Here is a 13,723-nt window from a genome sequence, read left to right as displayed (position 1 = left end):
ATTTACCCAATGTTTATAAACTGTCCTCATTTTTCACTCTGCAGATGAATTCGCTAAGGAATTTGTATTAGACACAGGATTCACTTACTGTGCCTTTAGTCTTATATCTTAGTTAGGGTTGCTGTTGCTGGGAAGAGATGCCATGACCATGGCAGCTTTTATAAAGGAAACCATTTAATTGGGTCCAGCTTATATTTGAGAGGTTTAGTCCATTATTGACATGGCAGGAAGCATGGGGGCACACAAGCCAAGCAGACATGGTGCTGGAGAGTATCTTGAGAGGTTTACATCCTGATTGTAGGCAGCGGGAAGAGAGAGTGGGCTACCAGGCCTAGCTTGAGCTTCTGAAACCTCAAGCCCACCACCAGTGATACACTTCCTCCAGTAAGGCCACACCTACTCAAACAAGGCCATATGTCCTAATCCCTTTAAATAATGCTGCTCCCTACGAGCTTATGGAGGCCATTTTTATTCAGACAACCACACCTTAGAGGAGCACCTGGAAACTGCATTGCTCTTGCTTTTGGGGGGACTATAGTTTTCAATCAGGGTGATTTTGTCACCAGAATCATTCAATATTGTCTGGAAATGTCTTTGATGGTCACAGGCTAGAGATATGATGTGATGTGACGGTGGCATCTAATTGGTAGAGTCAAGTCTATGATAGCCACCTTACATTGATTACATGGGACTTCCCTCCACCCATGAAATAAAACAATTTTCCATTTTCAAATGTCAATATAGTTGAGGATGAAACGATGCTCGGCACATGGCATTCTCTAAACATGGAAATGCTTGCTTGGTTCACTCTAACCTATGGGATTCTTACCTGTGGTAAGGTTTTCATTGTTTTGGAAGGAAAACAGAGCAAAGGTTTTGAACTCTGGATCATTAGCAGGATAGTAACTCATGGGGATCCTGAGTGATGCCTTCATTTTGTTATGCATATGACCTTCCTTAGGCTCTGCCCAGTGTCTTATACATACATGTAAACTGTATTCCTAAGCTCTGTGTATACTAATGTTACATGTTCATATTGAGAGGGCTCATTTGTGTGGAAACCAGAGTCCAACCATGAGTCTTACTCCTCAAGGACATGGTTCACCTTGTTTTATGAGATCTGGCTAGGTTCAGCTGAAACAGCTTTGTTGGGAGACTGTTAGACTGAAGATTTTGCTAATCAGGCTTGTCGGTGAACCCAGACCTGCCGCCTCTGTTTCCCTGATGCTGGAAGGTATGTTATTGCCACAGCTAGTGTTCTTAAAACTGTGACTTCTGGGGGATTGAACTCAGGTCCCCATGCTTGTACAGCAAGTACTTTACCCACTGAACCATCTTCCTAGCACCTTTTGGCCTTATGTTTTATCACGTGTGACTTATTATTTAACAGTGTTTGAGGTGGTCCTGAGCTGCTGATTCTGCACCCTAGAGAACTAATGTGTAGGAAATGCACATTCTTACTCCTATGGCATCGCTACGACAGAAGTAATTTGGTTTTGTATGATGCTTGGGAATGCTCCACTAGCTTTAAGTAGAATCATAATTAAGTAAGGCTAGGCATGAAGGTGGTCCTCACTAGCTACCTGGAGGCATCTGGTTGCACAATTTACTTGTGATGACTTTGACACTTAAGCAGACCTGGAAAATGCAAAAGCCATCAGTAAGGCACAATTTGTTTCTATGGTATCTCTTCCTTATTTGACTGTCTTTGAGTCGAGACAGCAGTGCTGTAAACAAATGAGCCCCACCTTCCTCTTCCATTGCCTTTGTGTTAGTGTCATCTCCAAAGGGACCTTGGTCTAACTGAAAGAAAGAAGAACTCAGAAATGGCTGAGACTGTGCAGAACTCTATGTATTATTTAAAGAAGTCATTGGTTTTTCCTCTTTAAAATGATGGAAGGTCATATCTTCTTCTTACTTCTTGTCGTGGTGGTGCAGTTTTTAACTGGCATCTTGGCAAATGGCCTCATTATAGTTGTTAATGGTATTGACTTGATCATGTGGAAGAAAATGGCCCCACTGGATCTGCTTCTTTCTTGCCTGGCGACTTCGCGGATCATTCTGCAGTTGTGTATATTGTTTGGACACCTGGGTCTATTCTGTTTGGTGAAGCACACTTTATTTGCTGACAATATTACCTTTGTCTTCATTATAAATGAACTAAGTCTTTGGTTTGCCACATGGCTTGGTGTTTTCTACTGTGCCAAGATTGCTACCATCCCTCACCCACTCTTTTTGTGGCTAAAAATGAGGATATCCAGGTTGGTACCATGGCTGATCCTTGGATCTGTGCTCTATGTAACTAGTACTACTTTCATTCATAGCAGAGAGACTTCAATAATTCCTAAACAAATCTTTACAAACTTTTTTTCTAAAAACGCAACTCAGGTGGGCACAGTGCATGCTAAGTTACTCTCCGTCTTTGTCTTTGGACTCACACTGCCATTGCTCGTCTTCACTGTTGCTGTTCTGCTCCTGATATTCTCCCTGTTGAACCATAGCTGGCAGATGAGGACTATGGTGGGCACCAGGGAGCCTAGCAGGCATGCCCACATCAGTGCGATGCTGTCCATTTTGTCATTCTTCATCCTCTATCTCTCCCACTACATGGTGGCTATTTTGATCTGTACCCAAGGCTTCCACCTTGAAAAGAGAACCTTTGTGTTCTGCTTATTGGTTATTGGTGTATACCCCTCATTACATTCGATTGTCTTAATTTTACGAAATCCTAAGCTGAAACGAATTGCAAAAATGTTAATTGGCCATTGTAAGTGTTGTCATTGTGCAAAAGCTTGGTTGACCTCAAAGAACCCAAGACTCAGTGACTTGCCAGTGCCTGGTACTCATCACTCAGCCAACAAGAAGCCTGTATAATGCCATCTTGGTTGTCCAGCCTGAGGTTTAATCCTAGATTTGGTATTCTTTCAAAGAGTTAAATTGATCATCAAAGCACAACACATGTCAGCAGATGACATCAAGGTCCATATCCCAGTTGTCATGTGGAAGCCTTACCTTGCAAGATGATGTCATAGAGAAAGCAGGACAAATGGACTCTTTCTGCATAATTGTCTGCAGTGCATGTGAAATCTATAATTTTCTCAAAGTAAAGCATTTAAAGGAGAATAAAAACACCAGACTGAACTTACAATACCAGAAGGGCAGAACACTATAACATCCTGTATTCATTGCCAAGACTCAGACACTGCCCCAGACTTGAATGGGTTGACAGTACATATCTTGATTACAAGAATCAGGAATATCTTTTCTGGGTTTTGTGGTAGTAGTAGTAGTTGTTGTTGTTGTTGGAGTCACATATAGTAAGGCCACTCTTCTTTAGGTAATAAAGGACGCTGAGGACAGTCAGACCTTCTCAGTCTTTTGAGCATGTTCATCTACTCCAAGAGCAGAAAAGTGAGTACACATCCCACTGACTGATAAGAGGGATGCCTGACAGAAAAGGAGGAGAAATAGACTGACTTCTAAGAGGTAGAAGTGTAGAAGGAAGAAGACAAAGAGAGAAGAAGAGAAAAGGAGCTTTTCATTTCCTGTAATTGCACACCCTCAATAGACAATGGCTTGTAAAGACTTTTGCTTTGCATTTGTACACTCAGCCTGGGGATCCTTTTGATTGATAGTAACAATTCGACATTCCCACATCACATGTCTTCTTAATGAAGCAACATCAGTAGGTGTGGATAGCTCACGGTGCTTCCATCTGCTTGAAGCACAGATATATTTTCTCTTTGGAAGATGACTTTGGTGACTAAGCAAAATAAGTGTGTGTGTGTGTGTGTGTGTTGTACACAGTCAACTTCAGTTGCATACACACACTTCTAAAACCATTTCAGACTCCCTTTGCTTTAGGGGCAAATGTATAAAAAGATGTCTCACAATTATCTTTAGTTTGTATTTCAGGTGTAATGGTATAAAATGTATCTGAGTTTAGAGTTGACAGTCACCAGGAGCAAAGACTAAGCCATGGAGTTTGCAACCCGAGACATGCTACGCACAAAGGACATGCTTCAGAAGATCCAAAGATGGATGCTTCCTCTTGGAAACAGGAACCGTGGTACCTTGCGTCTTCCTATAGTCTCCAACTCAATTCCCCAAGGAGCAAAGCAGCAGCCTCCATGTCCCTGTTCTCCCTGTCCCCACATCACACTATGTCAAAAGTTTGTAGATAACTCAGGCAGCAGCCAGTTAGTTCTAGAAGGAATGGCCCTCTACAGGTGACTATTATTCCTTCTTGAAGAAGGGACAAAGAAGAGTAGCTTGCTTTTCTTATGTCTCAAATCTAGTGATTCCTGCTCTTGATTCTGAGGTGTGTGCCTGTGGGTGGGAAGAGAAGCGTGGGCACACCTTCAAACTTTCAGGAAGAAATGTATAATTATACACTTTGCTTATGATCTGGCTTCTCAGATACCATTTTTCCTCATTCATCTTTTCTTAGTATATACCAATTGTAGAAAACAATAGGTCCTACTGTGACATATTCATACATGTAACTAATACAATCTGCCTCAATACCCTCCTTTGTTTACCCCCCTCTCTGTCCCCTTCCTTCTCTCAAATACTTTCTCTTCTATTTTATGTCTTTTTAAAAATCTAGTTTCTATACGTAAGACAAAACTATGACATTTTGTCTTTCTGAGTTTGGGTAATGTTGCACACCATAGTGATCCTGCCATTTACCTGCAGATGACATAATTTGCTCTTCTTAAGCCCCAGCTAACACTCTGCTGTGGACATTATAATTTATATCACATTCTCTTTGCTTAGTGTTGATTGGCATGTGGGTTGGTTCTTGGCTGTTGTGAACAGTACTATTCAACCCCAGATTCTGATTGTATTTCAACAACTTCGACTTTAACAATCCCAGCTAAGGAGATGACTTTTAAGATGTGACTACGTGTGATGCTAATATTAGCGAGAGTTTTTGAATAAACAAAATAATAATTATGTATCCCAAAAACATTCTACAGTCTGCTTTCCTCCCAAACTCTCCTTTGATGATTTTTGTTTTGGTGTTGAATAGAAAACCACTGCTCAATTTTAGAAATAAAACATTTACTGGCTTCATTTCTTTCAAATGGTCTTCGACTCCTTTTGCCATCCTTTTAAACTGGCTGCTCTTTACTTGCACACTTGCTTCGAGAGCTCTGTTTGCTGTGTTATGAAAATGCTTTCATTACCAGATACCTGGCTCCTGTGTTGAAATTCCATCCCCAGTGGGTAGATGTGTCACTAAGTATGGTATTCAAGGTATTTAGAAGTGGTCCCTTTGGGAAGTGATTATGATGAGATAAGGTTGTCTGAATTTCGCCCCTATGATTGGTCCCTGGTGGATTTATCAGAAGAAGAGAGAGCAGAGGAGAGTCATGTGCATACATACATCCCTCCCAAACATTGCCATCAAAAAAGCCATAGGTGATACACCTGACATTAAACCTAACCCAAAAAACCCAGATGAACCTCTTCTTTATTTTGGGGTTGGGTTGGTAACATAACTAGTCCATAACTAGTGACATTTGTTGGGTTGGTAACATAACTAGTGTTATTTGTGATGGGTAATGGTTCTACAGGAAGGCTGACACTGTAGCTCCTGGGAGCTATAGCCGTGAGGTCTCCTGCATAGTCCACCAGGAAATCTCAAAACTGAGTTCTATTGTTGTCCCTTCCAGTTAAATGTGGGCCAGGTGACTGGTTTCTTTCTGGAAAGGGACCAGCCGAAATATTCTGCTCTGTTTTGGATAAAGAAGAGATGTGAATCTTTCATAAAGTATTTTCCATTCTTGACCGTGATACCCCCCAAATCTCAGGAGATCTTCACAGCTTCCAGTGATGAAAGATGTGAGATCAGTTGAACATTCTGGATCTATTGGCTTATATACTTGGACTCTTAAAACCATTAAATTTAAATGTAGCTTTTATTCTCTAGATGTGATTGTTGTCTTGGAGGCTTATTCCGTTTGCTGCCCTAGGCCTTGTCCTTGAAGCCTCTGGCCTCTGTGCAATCTTATCCAGGCCTAGAATGTTTTCAGCCTTTGAGACTTACTGCTGAATAAGCTCACCCCTTCCTAGTTCTTTCTGATCTTTGGCTGTCTGATTCAACTTAGCTGTTTTGGCTCAAAACTCCTCACCATGCTAACTGGTTTAATCTGGTTTATTTCTTTCTCAGGCTCTGACATTTTGCTCTGCTCAGTCTCATACTAACTTTGGCAATATGTTCTAATCTTCTGGCTCCTCCTCATTCTCTGGCCTGTTCTATCTTCACCTGTGTCTATCTTGTTCCCTCTCTGCAACCTATCTCTGTATGTCCCAGTAAAGCTGCCTCCTCCTCTGTCTCTGCACTGCCCATTAAGTAGCTTTCCACTCTTACTTCTTCCTGTGAAAGTTGAGCATATCCTCTTCTGTCAAATCTCACTCTGATTCATCACTTTGTCTGCCACTCAGTTAGATATCACTTTCAAACATGGGTTCTTGCTTCTACAAACTAACTTTATCTTCAGTGTTTGATATTGGAGGTGAGTGCTACAGGCTGAGCTGCACAACTAGAAACAGTTTTTTTTTTCAGTAAATAACACAATCTCATAGTCTACTGTAATCAAATATCCTGCATTAATTCAATGTCATAATTTGAATGCTAAATAATAAATAATTTAGAATGCCTCACAAGTGATATGTAGTTCATAAATTCTTATGGTAATTCAGCAACTGCTTGGCAATAGAACACTATGGACGTGGAAGTGCTATGCAGACATTAGCATTTAATGATTACCCTTGGACTTGAGACTAATGATTTCTTGAAACTAATGACCAGCCATCATCACTCCTCCAGACAGTTCAAATGTTATGCCCAGTTGAATATAATCTTGTTTCTCAGATTATAGATATTCTAACTTTAAGCAGGGGTAGTATGGCCTTCAAATATTTGCCCACATATAACTACAGCTCTTTTGAGTGAGAGAAGACAGGTTATCAGAAAGATAAATGAAAGTCAGAGACCCTCTCCCTGTGTAAATTGACTTTGGCAATCAGTGAGATGACAGATATTTTGGACAGATGGCACCGTATTGGAGACAAATCTAAATGGCAAGTCAGGGAGAATCACATGCTTTAAATGGTCTTCCTAGGAAATGAGTATGGAGTCTGTTTGCACCCATTGTATTAACATTAGAAATGTACCCCTATCATCATCGTCATTGTCATCGTCATCATCTTCATCATTTGCCTCCTCACAACACAAACTTATCAGAAAACTTCCTGCCATAGACGTGTGTGTCCCAGGAAGAATCACGATGGTGAGCTCTCGGGAGCTTATGAAATTTCACAGCAGCACAGGGCCATCTAACTCACTGCTTCTTTGACATACAAATGCACATCCTTTTCTCCACATATTAAACCATCTGATACGTCCCCAACACACCTTTTCAGTATTAAATAGTGTTCACTGTTAAGATGTGAGGTTAACATTTGGATTTGTGGCTGTGGCATCTGGAGCTATCTAATCTTTTTTGGCTGAGCATCAGATATTGGTGATTTCATCCTGTCTTGTAAATCATATTCAAATCAATGATGCAGACATAGGTTTCCTCTTATTCTGTACTGTGTTTGTTTCTATCTTAAATATCATTGAGTCAGCTAACAGGCTACAGACCACTGACAGCATGCCTGTTTTTCTTTTTTCTTGTAAGTGACTAAAGATTCTTGTAGTGTTTCCTACAATGTTTCTGGGAAAAAGAGATCCACTGTAACTGTTTCTGTGTTTGAGGATGCTATGGGCCTCTGGAACAGAGTGTGTTAGCTTCTCTGGGCTAAACTCTCCATCAATTTAGGTTGCTATGTGGCAGGGTAGAGTGTGCATCTGGGAATAGGAAAAGACAAAGTTTGGCAGCCAGATTGAACTTGACTCTTGATGAGTGCTCACTGAACAAGCCAAGCTTCTGAGCCACAGGGAATGTCCTGAGAGGGCAGGCAGGCAAAGCATGGCACAGGACCCAAGGCAGTGGCTACAAATGAACCAGGACCTCGTGTGACTGTAGGTGAATGACACCCAGCCCTTCCACTTGGACAAGAAATGCTTCTAAGTCTTCCTTCACTTGATATGGCACATGCTGGCTTTAGAAACACTGTCCAGGGCTGACTATTGATCTAAAAGCTCAGTTTCTTCATGAATTCTCTAGAACATCCATCACTAAGGCTCTGAAAAAGCAAATGGATTTTCTAAAATGAAACCTCGCGCTTGGATCACAAGGTGTGAGGTTGTCAGTAATGCTTTTCCTAGGGATTAGACTCAGACAACCAGCTCTCTGGGATGAAGCAACTGTGGGTATGACATGATTTGTATAGAGCCATCAGCCCTTAGGTGAGGCAAACCACTGAGTTTACAAAAGCATAGGCTTGTCTCATTGGCTCTCCTCATAAAAGTGACTGCACCTGCTCATCCAGGTCACTGTGGCAGTGTTTAAAAATCCTGCAACCAGAAGTAACTCTCAGTTTCCTCATTTGTAAAATGGGGAGAAGAATGAAGAAAGAGCAAGTCTAACAAACTCTCAACCCCATTGTTAGCACAAAGAGCATCATTGCTGAGAGTGGGGACTGTCAAAATGAGTGGCAGCAGTGTGATGCATGATGGGAACAAATTCATAGCCTCTTACTCTTTAGTCATAATTGTTAGGCTTGCAGACACACATGTCTATTAAGACAACATAGTGAGATCACTTAATAGGACTCATATGTGTTTAGGAATAACCTCTGGAGAAGAATGGTGTCTCTCTGTGTCTCAGTAGTTCTCTGTTTCTCTGTCTCTTTCTGTGTCTGTTTCTTTGTCTCTGCCTCTCTGACTCTGTGTCTCGATGTCTTTGTTTTTCTGTCTCTGTCTTTCTGTGTCTCTGTCTCTCTGTCTCTATCTCTGACTCTCTGTCTCTCTGTCTCTCTCTCTCTCTCTCTCTCTCTCTCTCTCTCTCTCTCTCTCTCTCCCTCTCCCTCTCAATGCAGCAATCAATTGCCTGTGGCTCTTTTTCTAGGGCTGACAACTGCAACTAAACAATAAGAGACCAAGAATTTGAGAAGGATTAGAAAGGATATAGAGGAAAATGGAGGAAGGAAAATGATTTAAACACAGTATTTATATAAGAAATTATATAAAAAAAATCAGTGTGGGAACAACCTGAACGCCTATCAACAAGTTAGAGAAGCCAAAAAGGATGAGTCCATCCCGTGAGATATTATTAAATATTTTATTAAGGGAAAAAATATGCAACAACAGGGATGAACCTTAAAGACATTATGCTAAGTTAAGGAAGACAGACACTGTACAATCACACATATAAGATGTTGATAGAAGCCAGGCAGTGGTGGCACACGCCTTTAATCCCAGCACTTGGGAGGCAGAGGCAGGCAGATTTCTGAGTTCAAGGCCAGGCTGGTCTACAGAGTGACTTCCAGGACAGCCAGGGCTACACAGAGAAACCCTGTCTCAAAAAACAAAAAAACAAAACAAAACAAAACTGTATTAAAATTCTTTTTCTTAAATGTATTTTACTGTTAGAAACTAGAAAAGCATAGATGAGTGAATAGAATGAGACACATGGACTCCATTCTGGGGTGACCAGGACTTACCAGCATGTTCTATTCCTGACCTTTCCTCATTCCTGTTGGTCCCTGGGTATTGACCACTTGTATTTGTATCAGTCCATCACTTCTCCAGTCCTGTACCAGAAGGTTTCTCTTGCTTTAATGATCTGCTATCTTGTTATTTTTTCTGTGTTTTGTATCTTTTTGTTTAGCTCTTTTCTATTAAGATCTATCTATCTATCTATCTATCTATCTATCTATCTATCTACCTACCTACCTACCTATCATATCTATCGTCTGTCTGTCTGTCTATCTACATACATATCTATCTACATATCTATCTGCATAGTATCTATCTATCTACATAGTATCTATCTATCATCTATCATCTATCTATCTATCTATCTATCTATCTATCTATCTATCTATCTATATCTATCTTCTAGTGTAGCAATTCCAATTATTTACCTTATTTCACTAAAGCAACAGAATGTGGCTACAAGGTGCTATTAGGTCAGAGTCCCTGGGCCAGACCTGGAATCTGACCCATGTCCTCCCTGATCTTATACTGGGGTGAATCCTGTCATTGTCCAGGGCCTGGTGAATAGGAGATTATCCAGTCAGTGAAATGGCAATATTGATGGCTCTGCCAGTTCCAAACCACACTCCCCGGAACTGCAGAACAGGATAAATTGCTTGGTGGGGCAGTTGCATGTTGGGGTCTACAGGGTTTGTTTACCAGCATATACTGTTTTCATACTTGTGGAAGCTTACTATGAGAAGGGTTTGAAGAAACTCTCCCAATACCAAGAGAAGAATGATGGTTTATTGACCCAAAGCTTCTTTCTGACAGGTGTCATTAAAAGAAGACTTCGAATTATTGAAGGTATTAAGTAACATAGGAAAGGAGACAGTGACTTCCCCTCTCTCAGACCACATGGTGGCAGGGTATGAGGCAAGCAGCAACATCGTATCCTCAATCAGGAAGCAGAGAGTGAGGAACTCTAGCAGTCAGTTTATTTTGCTCTTATTCAGCCTAGGACCCCAGTCAACGGCTGATATTCAACGTGGGTCTTCTCACATCAGTTATGTCGGGAAGGGGAATAAGCTTCTAGATGCCTCTCCGAGGTCTTTCTTAAAGCCTTTCTTGATGCTCACTGTTAGTCTGCTCTTACTCATGACCTTAGGCAGCTGAAAAGTAAAGTATGTTGCCATAATTGTTGTGAACAAAAGCCATCCCTGTAAGGCTTGGGGGCCACTTTGGAGACAGTGTGGAAAGACTGTAAAAGGCAGAAGATAGGAGGGAGAAAGGCTGCTATCTTCTAAACCCTACACAGCCATTATCATCATGAGCTCACAGCAACTGTGGTGGACTGAGGTGGGTTTGCACTAGACTGGCACTGTCAGGGGTGTGTGTGTGTGTGTGTGTGTGTGTGTGTGTGTTGGGGTGAGTCTTAACTGTTGGTTAATGAAAGATTCTGAGAGGGGAAGTCTTCAGTTGTATTTCCACTGATGAGTCCACTCATCTTCCAAAGCCTATGGTAGATGCTCCTGGTTATACTCAGTGGGTCGCAGAACAAACATTCTGTGACACAGGTGTGAATGTGGGTAAAGGATTTATATGAAGGAAGGGTCTTGATCTGGGCGGGGCTGAACATGGTAAAAGTTCCATGCTTCTCTGCCTGAGCTCACTGGGCAGCAGCTAGTTGAAGATGAGTGAATGCATTTTGTATACGTAAAAAGTCATAGTACATCATATCATGGGGTTGGATGGTTAAAGTACAAATGAATGATCCTTTTAAACTCATAAACGTCCTTTGTGGGGAAGACTGTGTGCATTAGGTAATTTCTTAAATACAGACAAAACAGAGAAGAGGAGATTCTAGTGAACTCTGAGACACGTCAAGTGACAGCGCCTTGGATGTGGGTGAAGCTTTGCTAGGGTTCAGCTGCCATCTTCAGGGACTGAAGAATTTTTTAAAACAAGATGCTCCAAGGTGATTACTGTGGGGAGCAGGGGCTAGAACTAAGGGAAGTTCAAACCTTCTTTTGAATAATGAATCCCTGGCTTATTCCAAGTCCTTGGTAATTTCCAGAATTCTTTAATTTTTTGATTCTGACAATATTTGCCCACTTCTCTCCCTCACTTTCTTGGGTGTCTCTGCACTTGACTTTATTCTGCTATGTGCCAAATCGTAATTGCTCTGCCCTTAGGCAACCTTGGCCTGGCTCAACAGTGGTTCTACTAAAGGAGTTTGACTTTGGCCTTCAAGCCCTGTTTATCTTTCTGCCTCTGCTTTTACATCCTGTTACATGATTGTACCCCTAAAACAAGTAGGATGAAAGTGTGTGCTCATTGGTGGCTTTCAGTACAGTGAACATACCAGCATCACGTGTTCTGCATACAGAAGTGTACATCAAAGTGTTCCTAAGTGAGGATTCCCTTGGAAGCATGGACAGTGTAGGCTTATTAGAAATTCCAGTTCTCAGGCTCAAACCTGCCTGATTTACTAAATGAGAAGCCAAGGGCAGGGCCCAGGTAGTGTTTAAGCAAACATTCTAGGCGGCTCTTGGCTAATTCAAAGGTAAGAGCTACTGAACTACCGCAGTGTGCATATTTCACATTGGTTAAATATTCTCATTCTCTGAGTGGCCCTTTGTTCTCTGTCTGTGCTGAGTTCAGTGACCTTGGGTGACTCACTTACCTTCGGATGCCTTTTACATCCAACCCCATATGACGGAGTCAACATGTAATCAGAGATGAGGAGAGGTTACATTTTTATTATCTATCTATCTATCTATCTATCTATCTATCTATCTATCTATCTATTACTTCTGGCTTACCAGACCTAGAAGCAGCTTCTCTCCTCGATGGTTTAAAAAGAAAAGAATAACCATTGAATTTTATTATAACATTAAAATGATTTGACCCTTTGCCTAGATATTTATTCTAAAAGTCATTTACAATTTTGTATAAATGCATCTACACTTTTTTTTCCTGCGCAAGTAATGTTTGTCTTATGTTAGGAATTGAGGCATTTTTAGATTGGATTCTGGGTTCTGCTCTTTGTTTATCGGCATACTTAACACTTAACACTGTTTTGATTGGGAAAACTCTAACATTCACTTACGTACCTAGGATATAAGTCCCATTGTGTCTTTTCCAAAGCATTCTCAGAAGTCGGGTATATTCCTTCATGTGTAATTTATAATTCATTTCCCCAGTTTTAAACACGAGGCCTGAGTGTGTAAACAGCCCATTAGGATTCTGGTTGAGTCACCTTGTGTTGGAAGTTCTTCTATGACGCCGAATCTCCTCATTCAAAGATATGACATCTCCATTTGCAGAAATCTTGTTTTATGACTTCACTAAAATATTAATCCTGAAATATGCACTCCAGGCTTGTGAATTTCTCAACAGATATATTGTCAGTTATGTGTAGCTTTTGAAGCTGTCATGAATGGAGTCTGTCACTGTTTCAGTTTTGGAATGCCTGGTTATGAGTAGAAAAAAAACTGTTGGTTTTTTTTCCCAAATATTTATATGGCGATATATTGTTGTGATTTTCAAAAGAAAAAATAGTTCTTAAAGCTTTTCTTTTAGTTCTACCTTCTGAATCGTCTAAGAGTAAAATCATATCTGCAAAGGGGAAAGGTAGTTTGCCAGTGAAAACCTCTCCATGAGGCTGGGGGTGGTGGTGGCGGGGACACCCTGCTTCTTGTTGTTTCCACCAGCCTGTTGGGTTTTGTGTACTTGTCAAAAAAGAAATTAAGTAAACTGCGTTGCCTGAGGCATTCTTAATACACCTAGAGAAATGGCTTCCAAGAGACCCGCTCCCCATGACGCATTCTGAGCAGCTGGAAGGGCGCAGGCTTCCTAAAATCCCCTGTTTAAACCACGCAGACCTCTTAAGGAATGACTTCAGAGTCAATGTTGGGTTGTGCCTCTGAGTGAATACTTGTTCCACACAGGACATTCCACTATGTTCAATTCACTGAGTTGATCGTCAAATTGAATGTCCTATTGTGCTTCATCTTTTGAGGCCCGCTGCTGTCTGTCGCTACAATTCTATCAGGCAGAGAAAACAAAAGGGATCCGTGTTCCATTGCTCATCCCACACTTGCCACAGGAGACAAGAAAATAAGA

The 13,723-nt window shown here is 41.2% G+C and overlaps 1 protein-coding gene across 1 annotated transcript; it reads left to right on the top strand.

The window, feature by feature from the left end:
* Nucleotides 1-1,890: 1,890 nt before the first annotated feature.
* Tas2r1 (taste 2 receptor member 1) lies at nucleotides 1,891-2,936 on the top strand. The gene is given in 2 exon segments (XM_034523685.2): nucleotides 1,891-2,857; nucleotides 2,860-2,936. Coding segments are annotated over 2 exon segments (1,044 nt in total).
* Nucleotides 2,937-13,723: the final 10,787 nt, after the last annotated feature.

Source organism: Arvicanthis niloticus, chromosome 19 (assembly GCF_011762505.2).
Source record: "Arvicanthis niloticus isolate mArvNil1 chromosome 19, mArvNil1.pat.X, whole genome shotgun sequence".
Classification (NCBI taxonomy): domain Eukaryota; kingdom Metazoa; phylum Chordata; class Mammalia; order Rodentia; family Muridae; genus Arvicanthis; species Arvicanthis niloticus.
Note: the sequence above shows the minus strand (reverse complement) of the source record. Positions and strands in the feature narration are given on the sequence as shown.